Source organism: Mauremys mutica, chromosome 11 (genome assembly GCF_020497125.1).
Source record: "Mauremys mutica isolate MM-2020 ecotype Southern chromosome 11, ASM2049712v1, whole genome shotgun sequence".
Taxonomy (NCBI): Eukaryota; Metazoa; Chordata; order Testudines; family Geoemydidae; genus Mauremys; species Mauremys mutica.
Window position 1 is genome coordinate 76,946,301 of NC_059082.1, and position 22,087 is coordinate 76,968,387.

At 56.6% G+C, this 22,087-nt stretch overlaps 1 protein-coding gene across 4 annotated transcripts in view; it reads right to left on the reverse strand.

Annotated features, from left to right (window-relative positions):
- Window positions 1-39: 39 nt before the first annotated feature.
- RADIL (Rap associating with DIL domain) overlaps window positions 40-22,087 on the reverse strand; it is a 74,761-nt gene continuing 52,713 nt past the window's right edge. For all 4 annotated transcript variants that reach the window (XM_044980095.1, XM_044980096.1, XM_044980097.1 and 1 more), the window contains 7 exons: window positions 16,985-17,157; window positions 15,713-15,863; window positions 14,239-14,429; window positions 9,705-10,122; window positions 7,100-7,239; window positions 5,252-5,391; window positions 40-3,937 (listed from right to left, as the gene is read on the reverse strand). In XM_044980095.1, the coding sequence (XP_044836030.1) occupies window positions 3,829-3,937; window positions 5,252-5,391; window positions 7,100-7,239; window positions 9,705-10,122; window positions 14,239-14,429; window positions 15,713-15,863; window positions 16,985-17,157 (1,322 nt within the window). In that variant the 3' untranslated portion in view covers window positions 40-3,828. The remainder of the gene's footprint in view (window positions 3,938-5,251; window positions 5,392-7,099; window positions 7,240-9,704; window positions 10,123-14,238; window positions 14,430-15,712; window positions 15,864-16,984; window positions 17,158-22,087) is intronic.

The following is a 22,087-nucleotide window of genomic DNA, read 5'->3' on the forward strand; positions in this document are numbered from 1 at the left end:
GACACACCCAGTGATACAGGGGAAGGGCACTGGCTAGTTTATGTGAATTGGGGTTTTCCTGAGGGGCATCTGCTGGAGGGGCCCAGCCTGCTTCCCTTGGCAGCTCACGGCAGCAGCCGAAGGAGCTCTGCGCTGCAAGGTTCGGAAAATCCAGAGGGCCGTCTCCAAAGCAAGTCCCTGGAGGGACACTTTGCCCTGCCCTACCATTCAGCTCTTACGTGTCCCCTTTGCTCTGACTGCATTGTGACTCCTCCTGCTGTTCCTACCCCCCTGCTCTGCTCTGCTCTGCTCTCCCTGCCTGGAACAGGTGCTTAGAGCAAGGCCAGTCCTGTGGCCAGGAAATGGTGTGAAGCGTGGGCAGCTTGTGGGGATGATTTAGGTAAGCGAGGGTCTGTCTCTGTTCCCTTTTTGTTCTAGTTACATTGAACCCAGCAAGGCCTAAGCAGGCTCCAAACCACTGCCACCAGCATGGAGCTTAGGGAGGTTTTATTGGATCCAGTTTATTTTTCACACCGAGAACAACTCCTTGAACATAGCAGGCCTGTAACAAGGGCACTGATCTTTGTCCCAGGTCTGCACTGGAACTATATACATTGTAGAGATGTACAGTATTAACAAGAAGGGGGGAGTGGTGATGCCCCTTTCTGCTGCTGGCAGCGAGCATGCGCCCTCCAGGGGCCCCTGGCTGCACTCAGGCAATAGGAACATTTAGCAGAGTATGCAGTGCTAACTAAAGACAGTTGGGGACTGACTGCGTGGTGCTTCCCATCCAGCGGTGGAGGCTGGCCGATTCTCCTGTGGGGTGAGTTACGCTAGTCTCCTTATGGTGGTGGCCTGCAAAGCTGGAGAGCAGTATGTGTGTGGCCTGCTTTGGTACTGCCGAATCAAGCCACAGCTGGGCCTGCTTTGTCATGCTGCAAACTCAGGCTCTTGCTCCCTGGGCTGGGACAAGCGTGGCTGCACCGGGGATCTACATGGCTACCTGGAGGCTCAAGGGCAGTTCTTGTGCCTGTCGCTGCAGCCCGCAGCTGGCAGGGGCATGGAGTGGGGATGGCCGGGGGGTGCTTCCAGGGCTCAGTGGAGTAAAGTCAAGCTAATGTGCACCGTTCTTTTGACCGTTAATAAGGCAGCAAGAGCCTTGAGCTGTCTTCCTGCGGTTACCTGCTTCTGTTCCAATTAAAGGGTATCTCTAGGCACTGCTGTGCAGGTGGCCTACCCCCCGCCCCCCCATTCTGAGCATGCCACAGTACAGAAGCCAGACACTTGCCTTCTGTGGTTTTCTGTCAGCCTGGAGAGCTTGCAAGGGGGGGTTAGATGCCTTGCCCATGAGGCTGCACAGAATCCTGTGGCCTGGTGGGTGGGCTAACCCCCCACTTCCACCTTACAGTGATTAGTTTGTGGTTTTACCACTGACTTCAAAGTGCAGGAGTAAGAGGGGAGGGTGTTCTCCTGCTACGCTTGCTAAACCACACACGCAGCCCGCAACAGCCTGGAAGAATAGACTTGCAATTAAAACATTTCACCCCATGGTAGAGCAGCCGCCTTGCTTTGCTGGTGGCAGGAGAGAGCTGAGTGACTTGTGTGGGCTCTTGGGAATAAGCAGTTCAAGCTGTGATGGACTTTCCAAAAAGGGGGAATGTCTCTTTCAAGGCCAGACGTTGTTTAACATCATCAGCATGTCAGCAGCAGGCACTCTGAGCAGTCGAGGTATGTAGGTGGGATGGTGCATGGGAGACAGAATCAGGCCTGTGGAGCACTCCCCAGCTTTGCCTGTAGGTTACAACATTGGCTACACTTTTTAAAACTACCTCTGATCTGGCATCCACATTCAACCACCCCCAGAGCTTTGCAAACCTGCTGGGGCCTGCGACCTGGCTACTGGCCAGCTGACTGCTGCCCTTTCCACTTCAAGTCCAGCTGCAAAAGTAGCAGTGCCTTCAAAAGTGTGACCCTAGCTTGGTGTGGGGGCGGTTTGACGTCTTTGCTTACTAATGAGCAACAGGCTGCCTGCTACGGATTTCTGGCTTATTCCACTAACGTAACCTCCTGCCCCATTTTTGTCCTTTAGGACTACAGGGGTGTTAACGGGCCCCTTCTCCTTGACTGGTTAGAATAGGTGGTAAGTCCTTATGCTGAACCACCTGTTGGATCTTGTAGTTAGCAGTGCCCCTCCCAGCCCTGAAGCAGAGCTCTGTATAGCTCAAAAGTTTCTCTCTTTCTCTCACCAGCAGTAGTTGGTCTAGTAAAAAAGATAACCTCCCCCACCGTGTCTCTCCCAGAGCCTGGGCTTGCCAAAGAGACCACCTAAGAGCAGCCACTCTGCGTGGGTTGCAGCCATGTCTCCATTTTGTAAAATGGTCAGCACAGGTCGTACCCCTGTGAGTACTGTACCAAAGCAAGAGGTCATATTGGTTCACCTTGGCTGGGGGCTTCACAGGGTAACAGCCTCTCCCCAGGCCAATGGTGCTGAAAGCTGTTGACACAGAGAAGGTTTAACACTGGCTCCCCTGTGCAATAGGCCCAGTGCCAGAGCCGGGGAGTGACCCGCTCGCTGGTGGGGGATGGTGATGTGGAAAGAAGGACCCTTCCAGCAGTGCCCTCTTGCCAAGCCTGGGAGCAGTTGCAGCTGCTCTCACGCTCTTTTCTCACTGCTGTAGCCACTTTCCATGGCCAGCGCAGGGCCCAGAGGTGATTGGCCTAGCGCCTAACAGCAGCAAGGCACTACGGTAGGGCAGGGTGAACTGACTCTCAGGCTGTGGAGGACGTGACTATAACACTCACATCAGTTCCACCATGACAGCCCCATGTGTCAGCTTACGGTGCTAAAGCCTGTCCCTGTAAAGTCACAGCTGGGCCTTCTACGGCCTGTGCAGCCCCACTGTCATTTCTTAGTACGTAAACATATCTCCCCCCCCCCAACCTCTGGAATCCAGCTTGAAGGGTAAGAGGGGACATTCTGCTGCCACCTTTCACAGCCTGGCCACCCAGGAACCACAGTTGGTAATAAACGTTCCCTGGCAGTTCTGGCCTACGATAACTGCAATTGTTATGTTAATCACCAGACGTTCAAAATCTCCCAGGTGCCAGCGCTAAGTAACGCAATAATTGCAACAGCAGCTGCTGGGGGCCCCCCCACTCCCAATCAGGCAAGCTCATCTACCAGGCCTGCCATGTGGGAGGGATAGCTCAGTGGTTTGAGCACTGGCCTGCTAAACCCAGGGTTGTGAGTTCAGTCCTTAAGGGGGCTATTTAGGGATATAGGGCAAAATCAGTACTTGGGCCTGGTAGTGAAGGCAGGGGGCTGGACTCAATGACTCTTCAGGCTCCCTTCCAGTTCTAGGAGATAGGTATATCTCCATTGTTTATTATTTTATTTTATTTATTTATAGTGCAGAGGAATGGAATAGCTTGTTCCTAACTTCGGTGGAGCCCAGGAGCACGCTGACTGCCTGGAACGGGATCTCCCTGCTGCAGAGAGGAGCATGGGGTGGGCAGGTACGGAGGGGCTATGCAAACCCCATGCTGAGGCTGGCAGGGGGAAGGACGTCAGCTGTAAAATGAGCCCATGGGATACGTCTGTGAGCGGAGGGGGGTTTGGATTGTAAAGCTCCCTCCCCCACTCGCTCAGCAGTGCAGAGCAGAACAGAGCTACCCAGCAGTCTGAAAAGCAAATTGAGACCAGTTCTTTAGTCCTGGAATGGTGCAATTTCAACTGGATCCTCCAGATTCCAGGTACAGTCTCTGCCCATCCCACCAGGTTTCGCGTATTTGGCCTTGACAGCAGCTTCGTTTGCAGGGGGCTATGGCCAGGCCCTTGCAACATGAGCGTTAAGAGGACGATGATGAGCTGGAGCTGATTTTCTTGGCTATTTCCATGTCAGACTTGGCAACCAGAAACCGCAGCTTCTTCCCTCCGGAGCGGATGAGCTCCACTGCACTGGAGAGACCAGACAACAGGCACAGAGAGGTTAATGTCCTTGCCCCACGCTCACTACCCAGAGTAGCGGCTGGCTGGTGTGACACACTGAGGATCCCTCTAGTCCGCTCTTGGGGCGCCCAGGTTGGGCTGGCAGTCCGGTGGGAGGCTCTCCCTCTGCTCCACCCCCCACTGGCCCTTGGCACAGCAAGTGCTAGGCAGGCTTTAGAGACAAGGTCCCAAAAACCAGGCTTCACTGCGTTCCTCGGGGGAGCTGCTGTTGAGGTTTACTTGGCGGGTGGGGGGCTTTACAGTTACTCATCTCCCCCACTTCTCTAACCTCCTCCAGCTCCCGAGCAATCGGGTTCTATCCCATCTCTCCCCCTTACACTTGCTGTCCAGCTCCCATATCTCTCTGTTCACCTCCGGAAGCATTAAGTGAGTTTGGAGCTGGGCTGCAGCCAGCTGCTTGCCCTCACGGTGACACTCAGCACTAGGTTGCTCCTTGCTCCCATTACAAGTTGCCATTCCCCCCACCCCACCCGAGAGCTGGATCACTGCCTGCTTCCAGGAGACACACGCATCAGCTGCATGTTCAGGGCTACCAGCAGAGGTTATTTCTCCTCTGGAATTGTTTTTAATCCCACGAGGGTCGCAGCCTGCACTGACCCCACAGAGCAACGTCACTTATAAGCAACAAGCATTTCCTGCAATGCCCAGAGCTGTTCTAGTCAAGTTACGTCCCCCTGTAGCCGAGGCTCACGCTGGGGCTTTCTAAGGGCCAGCCCAATTGCAGAGGCTGCTGCTCCCTCTAACTGGGCCACCGTTCAACGAAACGCCACTTGAGGGGTTATCTTGAAAGGGTCGGACCAACTGGCATGGTGGTGGCCAGGGATGGAGTGTGTCCCGCTCTAGCAGGTGGACTCCAGGGCAGGGAAATACGTGCCCAGGCTGGCAGGCGGGCACTGATCTTTCACCAGACACACACTTTTTGCCAGCAGTAGCTATTTGAAACTCCTGTCTCCCCTGCTCTCTCACAAACGTTCTTTGCTGATGCCACTTTGCTACCCACGTGGCGGCTCTCCTGCCTTCCCTGGGGTACAGAACGTTCCCTTCTGCTACTAGCCCAGGCATCACTAGGAGCAACTAGGAGACTGTGAGCCTGCTCTGCGCAGGAGTTTAAAATGCCTGCAGCTGCTGGAGAAGGGTAGCGATGACTTTCTCCTGCGCCGCTGAGTACTGGGCCAAGTCTCCAGTAGGGCCAGGCCTGCTGTTTTGCAACATCCATCACTGCCTTCAAAGCCTCCCACCCCCTCAGCTGTTTGTTTTGTTTACCTCTGATAATCTGCTCCAATCAGACTGGTGCCGTTAACAGCCAGGATGCGGTCTCCTAGGGAGAGTCTGCCATCTGAGGCTGCAGGACTGTCCTGGATGAGGGTCCTGATGTAGATGCCAGGAGCATTCAAAGGGGTGTGCTGTCAGCAATTAACAACAGTCAGTACCAGGGCAGTGGGGAGACAGGTTCTGCACAAGGCAAAGGGATACACAGCTTCTCGGACTCGACATCTCTGGGGCGCCAGTGTTGGGAGCCTTCGTGTCCACTGGTTACTAGCTGCTGCAGGCATTTCAAACTCCTGCTCAGAGCAGGCTTACAAGACACTGGGTGCAATTGTCAAAAGCAACTGAACAACGGACGTGCCATAGTCCCCTTTTGAAGTTGCTTTTGGGGGGGGGCTAAGGGCCCCTGACTTTCAATAAGCTCCCGAGTGTCAGTCACTTTTGAAAATGGGACTTTGGCATTTCTGAAAATGGTGCCGCCCTGTGTAGGGTGGGTTTTGGTTGCTTTTTTGATCACCTGTAGCAGCCCAGGCCCCAGCTACGCAAAGGTTCCCAATGTTGCTAATGCTGGTAGAGCTGAATCTATGTGGGCAATGGTGAGGCGCTTGTAGAACATTTTCCAAGTGCAGATGCCGTCACAAGAGAAAAGGCGAACACTAGTTGTGTGTGCATGAAATAGATTTTGCAGTCTATCCCCACCACCTACAGAGGGAGGCCTAGGATCAGTGACTTCCCCCAGCTTATGCATTCCTACAGACTGAGAAGATGCCAAACACGTGCCCTAGTTCCTTTGTGCGCTCAGGGGGAGTCTCATGACCTGCTCCAAGAATTCTGCAGTACCAACAGGCCAAGCGTCTCCAAATGCCAGGGCAAGGCTGCTGCAGCGCGAGGAGGAAAAGGAGCTGGCTGAAATTCTGAGGGCCTGGCATCTACTGCTACCCATGGACCTCCTGGGGGGTCGTAGTAGCAAGCTGGGTGTTTGAAGCCCTGGGCTACGGGAGTGCGCTAATCCAAGCAGAAAGTAGGGCAGCCCTCAGCCCGGTTTGTACCTTCAGGTGGGCAGAGGAGACTGCTGGCCACACTTCCCTTGTTCATTTTAATTATGGGAGAAGAACAATCAACAAGCCAGGCAGGACAAGGCTCCCTCCCTGAGTGCACATGAACTACAATCAGAACTAGGGGTAAGGCCTTATTTTCTACAGATTAATGCACTGCTGAGAAAGCCCCCGGTTACACTGACCCATTGCACTAAACCAGATTGCAACCCCTAGTGCATGAGAGCAGGGACGTTCCTGTGACTTTTCTGCTTGCACTCAGCATTGGCTATTCTGAGCGTGGGCCGTGAATGCAGGGCAGGACAAACCATTTCATTCCTACTCAGCAATGAGCTCTTGGAGGGCCAGCATCCAGCCAGATTTTTTTTTTTTACATTCACCTGTCACTTGTGATGGGGCAGGAAAGGCCTTCCTTAGTCTTGCAATCTTCTTCCGCAAAGGACTCTAGCAAGCACGTTGGGCATATCTAATGTAATCGATTCTCCGCAGGCCTTGAGGCAGCTTTGATATAAGCATTACAGCTAGGTCTGAGCTAGCAGGTGTCTGATTTCTTACAGGGCCTTATTGGGCTCCATCAGTATAACCTAAGAGATCATGGCACTTGCATTCACCTCAGAGATTAATCCAAGCAACCACTTGGTCAGATTTCATAGGAAAGGAAGCCTGGGCTACCTATAGGACATACATCCGGCGTTAGCTCTACAGGTCACTTTTCATCTTCATATAATACATTCCCTGCAGCACGCGCCCAGGTCTAACTATTCTGCGAGGCAGAGCGGAATGTACTCACCAAGCCATCAATCAGTCCCATCCCCAGCCCGATGGGCCCTTTTTCCAACTCCACCACAAAGACGTAGCAGAAATCATCCGTGGCTGAGCTGCGACTGGAGGAAGCTGGCGTGGGATAGTCATAGGGCAGCGGAGAACATCCTGGGGCCAAAGAGATGGTGTTTCAGGGGGACAGACAAATATTATTCACCCAACCCAGCCTGCGCCTCTCTGCACGGAGCTCCCCCTTTCCTGCCCCACCGGCAATCACAGCTGGAATAAGCAGTGTATCAGCCAGGCTCCCTGGGGTGCCTCTGTGCCTGGCAGCAGCACACCTGTCGGGCCGGTGGGGGTGGGGGAGGAGAACTCTTTGCCAAACTGCCCATGCAATGACACTCAGGGAGTGCAGTGGCAGAGCCAGCACTAGGCATAAGCAGACTAAGCAATTGCTTAGGGCTTTGAACAACTCAAGGGGGTCTCGTATTTGTATGTGTTGGGGGGGGGACAAAATATTCCTGCTTAGGGCCTGCAGTGGGCTAGCACCAGCCCCGACAGCTGGGGACAGACAGTGAAAATGGCAGAAAATGCTTCCCGAGGAGGGGCTCGGCCCAGAGAGGAGAGCCTGGTGGCTGCAGGAGCCATTAAACGTCAGTCTAGAACGTCAGACATTGGTCAATAACGTGGACAAGCCTGGGGGAGGCAGGCTGGCTGGTGAAAGCATCTGCCCTCTTCCCCTGGCCTGTCTGGAGAACTCCAGAGCCTGTTGGCCTTAAAAGCTCAAAGGGGCCTCTCCAGTTGTGGCCAAGTGTTGCCCTCACACCGATTCTTGGATAAGGTTTTAGGCCTTGGCTTGTGCTCATGCAGAGGCCGCTTGCCCAACCACGGCTGAATGTCTGCACATACAGAAACCAGGATGCACAAATCCTGAGGGCACAAAATGACACTTTGGGTTGCTACCCCTATGAACATCTGGCCCTAAACAGCTCTGCAGGGTTCCAGGAGTTAATAGGCAAGTTTTTTCCAGCGGCAGGAGCGTTCTCCGAATAAATGGTGGCACGAGAACAAGAAAGGCCGTTCAATTCCTCCAGCATGTTGGATTTTGCAGAACTGAAATTTTTTGGCTACGGCTTGGTAGGTGACGCCAATGAAGGCTCAAGCTGGCCATGACTCCACTCTGCATTCATGAATACGGCGGAGCCCAGTCAGCCAGGAGAGTCTGGCTTCCCCTCCTGGCCCCCATAGTGACCTTATAAAACACTCCTGGAGTGTTGCTCCTGTGGCTCAGCGGCTGGAATCCACCCAGCTCTGCGTGGTGCTTTGGCTCTAGCACGGTCGGACGGACATCTGGGTTCTATTTGTTGGCCTTGCGTTTCCTCTCCTGGCTCACAGCTGGGCGGGGAGGGACTGGGGTTTTAAAAATAAACACATGGGCATAATCACCCTGCCATTGGCCATGAGAAACGCAGCTGCCAATATGTGCAAAGTGTGGGATTTTCAACTAGCTGCTGTTTCAGGCGTGCCCCCCGATGCCCAGGTCTCTCGCAAACACCTTCCTACCTCTGTTCAGTGCCATCTACTGGACACTGGGTCACACATTCGAACCAATTAACCGCTACTTCGTCAGGAGGTGCAGCTGCCACGCACCCACTGAGTCCCTGCAAACATCTGACATGGAAGCACGAGGCCTCTGCTTGCTCCTGGGAGCAGGGTAATAACATTGTCTTTTTTTTAACGCTGAACCTGAAGGATCCCAAAGGCACTTCACAGTCTGTGCACATAGAGCCACTGGCAGGCTGCAGGGCGGTAGCTCACTGGCTAATGGCAGAGAGCAGGAAGGAAGAGAAACGGCGGCTTTGGCCAAAAGCGCCTGCTCTTACAGAAAGCATCAAAGGCTCTTCAGTGCCCCCCCGGAGCAGCCAGGCCTTTGGGACGGAGCTCGCTGTAGCTAGCTTGGGACGCTAAAGGTTAAGGTGACCTCGCCTGGGGCCAGGGCACGCAGGGATTGCTCACCTGATGGGTCAGGCTAGACTGTGGCGCAGAGGTCACGCTGCTCGCGGTAATTGTGAATTTTCATGCAGGTCGTAACCCCTGCAGCCCTCGGCCCCACTCCAGCTATTGCGACTCACGTGGTCGCAGGACAATTCTGATTCCTCCGTCCACCCCACCATCGATGGAGGCAGAGGCGCGGCTGCACCAAAGCTGATTGGTGCTGCCACCTAGCCCACAGGGTTTCAATGACTGAAGCAGGGCGCTGGACCCAGCCCCGCGGGACAGAAGCTGCTGGGGTGGGGTGAGTGCGGGGTGGCCCTCCCACTCCTGGGCCGTGACCCTTGCGTGACAATAGGGTTTTTTCCCACATAACCTCTGCTGTGAAATTGACTAACCATTTGCATGACAAAATCGTCGCCTTGCTGATGGTTAAGCCATGAAGCCTTCCCCTGTGGCAAGAAGCAAGGAGGCCAGGCCATGGAGAACCAGTGGTGCTGGATTATGCTCTGTCCGCCTGGTGCCAGGCTTGTCTGACCCCAGTCTGTTCTCCTGGGGTGGACACTTGGGGTGGTCCCTAGGGGAACTGACATTGCAAGCCAGCGCTCTGGGGCTTTGAGGGCAGGAACGGTTCGCGGTACCTTCAGGGGTGGTGGCGTTGGTGCCATTGAGTCCATCCTTCCTGGGGTCCTGGAGGACTTTCCCACAGCTGGTGCTCTGAGGGGATTCCGGGCTTCCAGGGTCAAAGTTCAGAGGCGTATTGGGAGGGGTCAGTAAGCAGGAGGGATCCACTGGCAAGATGCTGGCCTTGGCGAGGGGTTTTTTCCCCAGGCTGCTGTGCAGCGGCAGATGCTTGAGTTTTTCTTGTGTCTCACTGGTGTAATAGTCTCGGGGGGATCTGCTCATATCTGTGGGGAGCGGAGGGCTCCCAGCAGCCTCTGCTTCAGCACAGCTTCCTGGGCGTCTGCAATCCAACTGGCCGAAGGAATTCCCCGGGGCTGGCAAGGTGAGTGCGTCCTCGGGCACCTCGGGGGTGTTGTGGCTGGTGGGCACGTCTTTCTTTAAAGGGAGAAAAATACTGAGCGTTAGCCTGGCCCCTCTAGCCAGCTAGGCTACCCCTCAGCTGGGTATCTGACCTCCACGGGGGCAGGGAGGTGACCTCGTCACTCGGGAGTATTTGGGGCAAACGTGCAGCAGTGTGACCCCTCCCGGGGGCTGGGGCAGGGCTGTGAGCCCCACGAGTCAGCACGAGGAAGCAGAGCCCAGAGAGGGGAAATGACTTGGGTCACAGGAGGAGGCAACGTCAGCGTTGGGCAGAGACCCCAAAGTTTCTGAGTCCTCATCTCCTGTCCTGACCACAGCCCGCCCCGCCCCCAGGTAAAGCCAGCCTGTCTGTGGTCGCGCCGCCACGCAGGAGGCACAGCTCAGTAAGGTCCATTGCCCAGACAGGTGCAGGTTCACCCCTGGATTTGTCTCGCTACATCAGTGGGTCCCACAGCTTTAGTGATTAGGAGTTAGTTAGGGCTTGTCTACATGGGGCAATTTACCAGCATCATATAACGCTCTAGTTACGCTGGTATAACTCCCCGTGCGGACACCTGCCCAAGCAGCAGGAGCTAGACTGGAAAGAGGCACTCTTGCTCCCCTTCGGGCATTGGCGTGCTGCAACGATAGCAGGTACATCTCCCTGTGTAGACAGGCCTTAGATGCACCCCTTGTGTGCCAGCACAGACTGGAGGGATCCCATGTGTATAAGGGGGCGGGGGTGGGGAATCCCTGTCCTTTTCCAGCTCCCAACCTGCATCTGATGACTCTCCTCTCTCCATTTTTGCAGGCACCTTCACTCCATGCAGTGCTAGCAGCCCAGCTCCCAAGAGCGACTGTGGAAGCAGGACACCGGGCCCTCTCCTGTCTGAGCCAGGCCCATATCCTGCCAGACGAGGCTCCCCGTTGCCTGGTGCCCACACTCCCCCTCAGCCAGGCGGCGCTGGCATGGCACTACGCTGCTCCCCTCTTTGGTACCCCCAGTCGGTCCAAGGTTCTGCAAGGGCCAGTCTCTTGCTGGCTCGTTTCCGAGGACCAGGACCAACCCGAGACTTTACACACCAGCCGCTTTCCCAGCACTGGGGCAGACGCCACGGACGTCGAGGAAATGCTCCAAACGCAGAGCCCTCCAGGCACCCTCTGGGGTCGGCTGGGAGTGGGGGGGTGATCTGAGGTAACCCGGCATCCTCCTCTTGCTGCAGAGGGGAGCTGCAGGGCAATGGCCAGGAGCTCGCTATGTGCATGCTGGCTGCAGAGCGGGAGGCAGGGGGATTTCATGTCACTCCCCGCCCGAGAACTGCTCCCTCCCCGGGAGTGCCGCAGGGGAGGGGTGTCAGCGACACTGAGCCCCGACGGCACTTTACACACATTGGCTAATTAACAGTAACCCCACAAATGCCTGCGTGTGGACGGGAGAGCGGGCCAGGCTGTTTACACCCCTTGGAGGGGGAGGGGCATTCCCTGGAGCCCAGAGCCACCCCGTACTCCCCACTTCTACGGGGGCGAGACAGGAAGGGCACAGAGGAGGGAAAGGCCGCATTGCAAACTGGCACCTCCCTCCCCCTCCTTGCTAACGACCTTGTGTCCTTTCTCCACACCTCCCCGCCCTCCTCCAGGCAAGGGGATTAGCGGGGCTAATCCCGCCCAGCAGCTCGTTTGAGCTATCAGCTCGCTAGGGCTTCCCAGCCCCTGCGGCCCACAAGGCAGCCCCAGCTCCAGGAAACGCCCGGGGCTGGTGCAAAGCCGAAGGCGCACGGCCCGTGGAGTCTGGGCGGTCGCACTGGTCTGGCTGGCACAATCACAGGCCTGCAGAAATGGGGCCGTGCACTAACGCAGGATTCCTCCTGGGCTCAGCCTGTGAAGAGAGGGGCTCCCTCCTTTCATGCTCAGGCTCTAGGGCCCAACAGCCACCTGGCAAACAATGCAGCGGGGGCTCCTTTATCCTGTACAGTCAGCACGCGCCTCCCTCCCAAAGCAGATGCAGGTGGGAGCTTAGGATAAATATCCCAGGCAGGAGTGCAGCAGACATGGCAGACGCAACCCATTGCAGGGCAGCTGCAGGGAACCAGAGCTCTGCACTGTCCACAGTCACTGAGTTTGCTGACCCGTGTTCTTCCTTTTGTTCTAAGCCCCCCGCTCCCCCCCAGCATGCAATAAAAACTCCACGGCCCACCTGTGCCACAACCACTGCTTTTCTGCATACACAAGCCAGGGCCAGCATTAGCGGGGGGTAGCAAGCAGAGCAATTACCTGGGTCCCCATGCAACAGGAGCCCCCACAAAGCTACATTGCTCCGGCTTCGGCTTCACCTGGGTGGTGGGGCTTCTGCTTTCTGCGCTGGGCCCCAGCGAGTCTAATTCTGGCCCTGCTTGGCGGCCCCCCTGAAACCTGCTCGCAGCCCCCTAGGGGCCCCAGACCCCTTGCTGAGCCCCACTGCTCTAGCCATTAAAGAATGCCCAGCGCAGGCTGCTGGGAAGTACAATTCCCAGCAGGGCCGGCGGTGGGGAATGGGAGAAACCTGGGAAATTCTGCAGGGATGCAACGAACCCTCCATTCCAATGTAGCACATTCACATCCTACAGGAAAGGAGAGAAGCAGAGATTCACCTGGCCTAGCTTCTCGCTGAATCTCCCCTGGATTTTATTGCACCTCCCTCTAGTGGTCACTTCTTGCCTAAGGCTCCTGGCTACCTGCCCCTCCCTCTAACTCGTCAGTCAGATGAAAATGGTGCCACTTGCCCCAATAAAGTCTAAGCTAATTGGACTGGACTAACAAGTCCCAGGGAGCGGTGGAGGCCACTGCGGCAATGTCAGCCACTGCCCAGGAAACTGAGAGAGAGCAGGGGCATGTTTGCTGGGCTCAGCTACAGCGAGGCATGAGGGGCTTAGAATATGGAACATGTGAATCAGTAACTCCTGGCTAATAGGACAGAAGCGGAGGGAGCAGCAGGTGGCGGCGTGGATCTAAGTGGAGGGAGCAGCAGAGGGAGCAGCAGGTGGCGGCGTGGATCAAAGTAGGGGCGGCTCTAGGAATTCCGCCGCCCCAAGCAGGGCGGCACGCCGCAGGGGGCGCGCTGCCGGTCGCCGGTCCCGCAGCTCCGGGGGACCTCTTGCAGACGTGCCTGCAGAGGGTCCGCTGGTCCCGCGGCTCTGGTGGCATGCCTGCGGGAGGTCCGCCGCAGCTGCCTGCCGCCCTCCCGGCAAAATGCCGCCCCAAGCGCACACTTGGCGCGCTGGGGTCTGGAGCCGGCCCTGGATCAAAGGGGAGGGAGCGGCGGGCGGCGGCGTGGATCGAAGGGGAGGGGGCGGCGGGCGGCGGCGTGGATCGAAGGGGAGGGGGCAGCAGGCGGCGGCGCGGCTCAAAGGGGAGGGGTGGCGGGTGGCGGCGCGGATCGAAGCGGAGGGGGCGGCGGGCAGCGGCGCGGATCGAAGGGGAGGGAGCGGCAGGCAGCGTGGATGGAAGCGGAGGGGGCGGCAGGCGGCGGCGCGGATCGAAGGGGAGGGAGCGGCAGGCAGCGGCGCGGATCGAAGGGGAGGGAGCGGCAGGCAGCGGCGCGGATCGAAGGGGAGGGAGCGGCAGGCAGCGGCGCGGATCGAAGGGGAGGGAGCGGCAGGCAGCGGCGCGGATCAAAGGGGAGGGAGCGGCAGGCAGCGGCGCGGATCGAAGGGGAGGGAGCGGCAGGCAGCGGCGCGGATCGAAGGGGAGGGAGCGGCAGGCAGCGGTGCGGATCGAAGGGGAGGGGGCGGCGGGCGGCAGCGTGGCTCGAAGAGGAGGGGTGGCGGGTGGCGGCGCGGATCGAAGCGGAGGGGGCGGCGGGCGGCAGCGTGGCTCGAAGAGGAGGGGTGGCGGGTGGCGGCGCGGATCGAAGCGGAGGGGGCGGCGGGCGGCAGCGTGGCTCGAAGAGGAGGGGTGGCGGGTGGCGGCGCGGATCGAAGCGGAGGGGGCGGCGGGCGGCAGCGTGGCTCGAAGAGGAGGGGGTAGCTATGGGCAGTATGGTCTGGCAGATAAGCGCATGGGACTTGGAGGAGAAGGTGAGATCGTGGCAGATCTGTGCAGGATGGCCAGGGAGCTATGATGTCCCCAAGAGAGGGCTAGCAGGGACAATGCTCTCCCTGGGTCAGTGACTGCTACCTTCAGGGGCTCCGACTCTGGCAAGTCACTTGCGTGGGGGCTCTTGCTCCGCAGACTCCACAGGAAATGACGGATGTACAGGAGATGCCGGTACACATTATCGTCCAGCGCCTCCACCTCCAAGTCCACCTTAAATCCTCCACTTGGCAGGACGATGGGCGGGTGGTTATCAAAGGACTCCAGCACTTCGTCTGCAAAACACAGAGGGAAGCTGGTGCTGGTATGTGCCTCGCCTGAGCCCCGGCCCTGCTCCCGGACTGGAGCCATTGCTCTTCCCCAGGTCCTGCAAGCCAAGTATTTGCATGGGGACCAATCCCAGCATCCTCTAGGTCACAACCCCACACAACTGGCCTCCAGAGGAGGCTAGGTAATGCCTGCGCTCTGCTTAGCTCCCCTGGGTCATGCCCCTTTATCCCCTCCCGTCCCTGTGTCATTTAGAAAAGGGCTCCACAGCGTCTCAGATCCGCTGCTCTGGGGCCGTCCCCGCTACGTCCTGTAGCTGTTGCTAGAAGGGCCGTAATCCAGTCTCTTGCACTCCTTGATCAGTTGCCACCCACTTCACTGTGTCCTGATCTCGCTTTTCTCCAGTAGCCAAGAGCCTGCTGCTGGGCCCTGGGGAAAGTGCTGACTCCCTCCCATGTCACAGCCCAGTATGTCCGGGTACATGCCAGTGGAGGAAGGATGGTCTAGTGGTTAGGGTGCCAGCCTGGGACTTCAGAGAGTTGGGCGCAATGCCCTGCTCCACCGCTTGCCCCGGGTGAGTCAAAGTCACTCGGAGCCTTGGCTGGTCAATGAGGGTGAGTACTGTCAGAATGTTAAAGCCTGCGAGGTGCTCAGCTCTATGGTAAGGGGAGGATATAAATACCCTTATGGCATTGATAGCACAGGTACAGGCAACATTCACCCACCGGGTGAGTCACATGGCCCCTGTATCTGTCGGGGAAGACTGTGATTCCGCCCCATTGTTAGCCCCCCCTCCCGTGGCCTGGCATACCCAGACGTGCACTGGAGTGGCTCAACCCAGCGTCAGGACACCCCAAGTTCAGGCTGACAGTGCAGCCCCAGCTCATGGTGCGCGTCTAGGTAGAGCAGCACATGGGGGCCAGGCTCTCTAGTCCCTACCATACCAGGCTCAGCCTTCAGCCCAAACTCCCTTTGCCTCAGGGCAGTTCAAGGAGCCCCTCATGTTACAGGCCCGTAGTTCTTTGTGGCTGTCCATGGTCATGCGGGAAGCCCTGTAAAGCACAGGAGGTTACAAGCCCAATGAAAACACTCGCGTGACCAGCAAAACTCAGGATAACCCACCTGTACTGGCAGGTCTGAGAAAAGTACTTACCAGGAAGGATCCTCGTGCAGGTTTCACTGCCCTTCAGGAGTGCAGGGGACACAGGACAATCACAACAGAAGTGCTACTGAGGGCACAGATTCACACCCCTATTAGTGCAATGCAGCCGCACCAGCGCTGTGCGCTCACCTGTCCTGAAGGCTGCAGGGCTGTCCTCCTGCCAGGGCTGCCAGGCCGCGACACACCCCACATCGGACGTTGCCTGGTACTGAGTCAGGATGTGATGGAGCTGAGCAGGACTCAGCGTGGGGAACTCGGCTCTCAGCAATGGCCAGGTCATCTGAGCAAAGCAAGAGAGAGCTGGGGTGAAGGCCTCCGGACGGTGCACAGGGAAGATGGCAGGGAGTGAAGCAGTTTTATCAACAGGGAATGAGCTTAGCATGGCTCTTCAGCAAGTGAGCGACATGCTAAGGGGTCTGGAGAGCCTGGGGTGAAGGCACAGCTGCAGCTCAGAGACAGGGCACCACTGATGCTCAGCTGTGCATGTGCGTCGCTGCTACTTCCAATACGTGAGCTGCCTACTGAAGCCAAGGACAGGATGTAAGACACAGGAAGCCTGAAATGCTACCTCATGGCTCCCAACGCCTCATGCTGCTGCTTGCTACCAAAATGGGGGCAGCTGTTGGTCGAGAGGATTTGCCCCCCCACCCCAAGGTTTGGCTTTGAAACAAGGTGACCCATTTCCTGGGAAAGAGCCCGGATTTTGGGGGGCAAATACATTCCCGCAAATCGGCCCCTTAGGCCCCATATTCCAAGCTGGCTGTCCCCGTTCGGCATGCAGAGCCAGCAGGTGTGGGCATGTCTGCGGCAATCGAGCCATTCCCTGCTTGGAGCTTGCAAAGGTGCCGCCCAGAGGCCCAGTTTGAAAGCCTGGCCCGAGAGCGACACCACATTCTGTGGGAAGGATCAGAGTCACCCAAACGGACCCGAGTCAGATTTCGTGTGTCTGATGCTGGCATGTCAGAGCCAGTGCAATTTCTGGAGGGAACCCTGCCTGCCACTCCTACCTCAGGGATCTCCCATCTTGGCCCAGTGTCAGGGAAATGGCACTGATTTCCCCGCACCCTCTGCTCTGATGAGCAGGCCTTTGATGTCCCATGATGCTTCTAACGGGAAAAGGGAGGGAAGCTGCACACGAAAGAGACTGTGCTCCTTCTGGCTCCCTGCCTTGGGGCGCTGACCCCTCAGCGTGGGGCGCACCGGCTTGGGGAGCCCCATCTAATAACTGGCCCTCCCAAACAATCCCCATGATGCTCACAAGAGGTCTCCTGCCACTTGCAGGCCCAGACCCTCCAAGGGATCTGATTGGATTCAATGGGAGTTAGGCAGCTACAGGCTTTTAAGGATCTGGTCCCCAAAGGCCACTGATACTCTGGGCCGAGAAGCCCACGCACGTCTCACCTGCGCCAGCTGGGAGCTCGGCATGGCCAGCAGGTGAGCCACGCTGGAGAGCTTGCTGAAGAACTGCTCGGCCAGGTGCCCGAAGCCCACGCCCCGCATCCACTCCAGGAGGAGCCGCAGGCTGGCGCGGATCTTCACTCCTTTCGGCCAGTGGAAGCAACCCAAGGAGGAGCCTGTGGACACGGCAGGGAAGAGAGAATGAACAGCCACATGCAGCGCTGCTTTAACTTCACTTGCAGTAGGCGCCCGGCCCTGCCACAATACAGACAGCTACAGGCTTCAGAAGCCACATGCCGACTCCACTCCCTGGCACAGATACAGCATGAAGGCAATCGCTCTGTCCAGCCCACCAACACGCTCAGCCAAGGAGAAGTCAGCCAGCCCAGTCACTCGGCTGGCAGAAAGCAGCCCCCTCCAGCCAGAGCCTGCATGTTGGGTGCTACAGCGCCGGACTTCGCCTAGCTGCACGTGCTCACCCTGCTCTGACAGACGCCCGCGCGTGCTGGGCACAGCAAAACGTTGGCCACGAGAAGTGAGATTCCGTCTGCTCCGTGTGGACACTAGAGCCCCCAGGGCATCCTTCGGAAGTGCCTTAGCATAGTGTTGTTGTACAGGGTGCTATTTGGAGGTTAGCTGCCAGCCTTCTCCCCAGAGGTGGCTGCATTTCAGTTGTGCTGTGTGTAACGTTTCTGAAGCGGCTGGGCAGCCTGCCGCATGACAGGGGCTAGCTGCACACAGCACATTTCAGATGGATACAGATAAATATCCAGGTGCAGAAGTCTCCTACGAGCAAAACCTGGGGCTGTGGTGAAGGGAGGAAACATTTTTTTCACGCTACCATTTAAACAAACGTCTCCTAATCTGCAGCCTCTGCCTTCCCCAGCCAGAGTCTCTGCAGAGGCCCCAGGAGGCTATCCCAGAGCTCCTGTATTGCCCGCGGGGAGGACTCCACCTCTACCTCCACACACCCCTGCATCCAGAAACCGATTCACCCGCTTGGCCTGTGCACGGCAGGCAGCTCTCCACACAGCCCTTGTCCCGTTCTCCCAGCGCAGTGCGGGCACGGGGGATGTCTCTGTGTCATCCATCAGATAATGACTGATCTGAGCTTGCTGTCAGCCAGACACCTAATCTCCCCAGACTCTCCTCAGCTGCACCCAGGTAACGCCAGGCCATAGAGCTGGGGCAGCAGAAACGGCAGTGGCTGACCCTGGGGTTTTATTGCGAGAGATGCACAATGTCAGTGCTCAGATCCAGGTTCTAATGCAGGCCGGGTTCTTCCGCCTTCCCCCCATGATCCTGCATGGGGGTGACCCAGCACTTCCCTTCCCCCATGATCTGGGGCTCTGAGGCCAGGCCCATCTCTGAGAACACAGGAGGCAGAGCATGGCGCACAGCACGGCCCAGGCGAGAAGCCGGCTGTCCCAGGGGACAGCAGGATTTCACACTCTAATCTGCTCTAATCAGCACCCACGTGCAGGAAATCAACTCCGGACACAAACATTTGAAAGCTAGTGCTGACCTTGATAGGCAGCGAGCCAAGCCTCAGCCTCACCCACCGCCCTGCACACTGGTGTACGGGGAGACGTTGGTAAAGTGCCTGAAACCACTATGTCTTATTGTTAAAGACAGCCTAGTCAGCAAGCTGTTAAAAGCAAGTCTCAGCTTGACCAAGGCAGGAGAGGAGGGGGATTTAGGGTACCACCGAAAGGGCAGCTTGACCCCACGTCCTCCCTGATCAGAAATGTGTTAAATTTGCTGCTACAGGCATTTGAAAAGAGCAGGATATACCCTCAGGAATGTCTATTGGGGTCTCAAGGCTGCAGGCGCTGGCAAGACCCACACCTGGTTAATCAATAATCAGAAGGAACCTCTTGCTCGATCATTAAAACTGCTTACTTAACAAGGTTTCTTTAATTACTAATGTATAAAGAAGGGGAAAAAGCTTGAGATAGGTGGGACTCGTTTGGGGACTGGCCTCTCCCTCTGGATGCATCTTGTGTTCCCCAGCAGCAGACGGGCTGCCGCTGTATCACTCGAAAGCCACACTCAGCTTTGGTAATTATCAAGGGTTGGGGGTGTTTTAGTAACCTGCTGGGGACGGTGTAAGTGCTTGAGACTAAGTAAAGTTTAGCTTTAAGTGAAAGCACTCGTGTGTTGTCCTGTTTGTGCCAGCCATCTATCGGTCGGACGGCCGCGTCTCCCCTGATTTATTTCCTGACACCGCCTCGCACAGAGTAAAGTTACCAAGAGCTTTGGGTTGGAAGAACCCCGGGTAACACTGGGAGCTACTGAGCCCCCTTCCCCATGCCCCAAAGTGTGACCCAGAATCTGACCCTTCCCTCACATCGCCGCCCCGACACCAGACCTGACCCAGGCAGGCTGGGAGGAACTTTGCGCTGGGTGTAGAGCCCATCTCTGCTGGCGGTATTGGGCCTGATCCTGTCCCAGAGGGTCCATAGCCCCTTTGCCAGGGACTTCACTGGGAGCAGGATGGGGCCCATGCTGATTAAAGCAGCGCGACGCCGTGCTATAGCAGAGGGCGCTAGTGTGTTGGACCGAGGGCTAATTTAGCCTCATCCAGGTCCTAATTCCATCACCCCACTGGACCATGTGCCCTATACTGCAACCCCCGCTGCCTGGACACAAATCTAGCTGCTCTTCCAGCGATGCCGAAGGCTGCATGGAACACGTAACGCTGGCGGACAAGCCTCAGGCTTGGGGCTCCCCATTGGATGTTCTATCTCGAAAGGTTCTGTGCTTCCTGCAGCAAACCGCCTTCCGCAGGACCCACGCGCTGGGCCCTGCCGGCCTCACTAATGTGTCAGCTTCAGAAATGCCAAGGCCCGAAGGTGCCACTGTGCTCACCTAGCCTGACCTCCTGGATAACACAGGCCAGGGAGCATCCCTAAAATAATTCCTAGAGCAGGTCTGTTAGAAAAACATCCAATCTGGATTTTAAAATCGACCCTGAGTAAACTGTTCCAGTGGTTAGTTACCGTCACTGTCAAAAATGTGCATCTTATTTCTAGACAGCATTTGTCTAGCTTCACCGTCCAGCCATTGGATTGTGCTAGACCTTTCTCTGCCAGCCTGAGGAGCCAGTTCTTAACTATTTGTTCCCCGGGCAGATTTGTGATCGAGTCACCTCTTAACCTTCTCTTTGTTAAGCGAAATAGATTGAGCACCTTGAGTCTATCACTAGAAGGCAGGTTTTCTAATCCACTAATCAGTCTAGTGGCTTTCTTCTGACCCCTCTTCAATTCAGCAACATCCTTCTTGAATTGTGGGCACCAGAACGGGACACAGTATTCTAGTAGCGATCACACCAAACATGGGTGCTGACTCCGTGGGTGCTGTGGGGCTGGAGCACCCACAGGGGAAAATTAGTGGGTGCTCTGCACCCACCGGCAGCCTCGCCTCCTCCTGCCCCTGCCTCGCCTCCTCCCGCTCTCCCCCTCCTGAGCGCACCGCATCCCCGCGACTCTCCCTCCCTCCCTCCCAGGGCTTCCCGGCCGCTGCCTAACAGCTGTTTGGCAGCACGTAGGAATTTCCAGGAGGGAGGTGGAGGAGCAAGGACGCGGCGCACCCAGGAGAGGAGGTGGAGAAGAGGAGGAACAGGGGCGGGGACTTGGGGGAAGGGGGTGGAATTGGGGCGGGGCAAGGATGGGACAGGGGCAGGGCCGTGGGAGGGGGGATCGCGGACCCACGGGGCAGCGGGGAAGTTGGTGCCTATGATGCCAAATACAGAAGTAAAATAACTTCTTTACTTCTACTCGAGAGTTCCCTGTTTATGCATCCCAGGGTCACCGTTAGCCTTTTGGCCACCGTGTCAGAGTGGGAGCTCGTGTTCAGCTGCTTATCCCCTACACCTCCTAATCTGTTTCAGTCACTGCTTCCTGTAAGTATGGCCAACATTCTTTGTTCCTAGCTGTAGACATTTACATTTATGCCCAGTTTACCAAGCAATCCAGATCACTCTGTATCGGTGACCACTCCCTCCGTTTTTGTGTCATCTATAAATCTTATCAGTGATTATGATTTCCTCCAGGCGATTGATAAAAATGTTACATAGTGCAGGGCCAAGAACCGATCCCTGCAGGACCCCCACTGGAAACACACTCACTTGATGATGATTCCCCGTTTACCATTACATTTTGAGACCTATCAGTTAGCCAGTTTTTAATCCATTTGATGTGTGCCATGGTAATTTGATATTATTGTTATTTTTAGGTCTCTATGGAGCTCCCTTGCCTTAGCCGAGCTCAGAGAGGCTTTTATTATCTGTGTTGTGGTGGCACCTGGGGCCGCAATCTCAGAGCAGGCGTTACTCGCCATCCTAGGCACTGCCCCAAGCAGCTTGCAGTCAGCGTGGGTTTGGTTGCAGGTCCAGTCCAATACTGGATGGGGGACGGTTTTCTGTCTGCAGTTTTGATGCATCCAAGAGTCTATGAAAACAGTGGCTCTCGGGAAATCCCCACCAGTCACACTGGCAAAAAAGTCTTAGAAGTTGGGTAAAACCTTGCAAGACGAGTTGATTGCATGGAGTTCAATGGGAGTTAGCTACGTGTTTCCCAGAACAGGTATAGGAACACTGGCATGCTTAAAGTTAAGCATGTGCTTAAGTGCTTTGGTGAATCAGGGCCAAATGGAGGAGTCCAGTCTCCTGAACTGACAGCCTGGCACCTTCTAAAGTTACCTTATATTTGAAACAACAACAATGACAAAGCTCTAAATCCAGGGGCCGTCATGGCTGTGGCTCAACAACATAGTCACTGGCACTGCAAAGGTGCGGACAGCTAGCAGGAAAGCCCACACTGGAGCACACAGTTTCCCTTCCACTTTTTGTTCGTGCTTAGTGGACCATCAGACACGGCGGAGGGAGCCGCGCTGGCAGAGCCTGCTGCTCACCACAGAGACTCTGTTTGTAAGTGGGGCGGAGCTGGGCAGGAAGAGGGACAGAGGCCTGACAGGGCTGAGTGGCAAAATTAGGTTAATTCTTTAAGCCCCCAACTCCTATTAACTCATATGGTATTAGCTGCAATACACCTGGCGGTAAGGAGGTGCTGCTGGAGTTTATACAGGTATCACATGCTCTGTAGT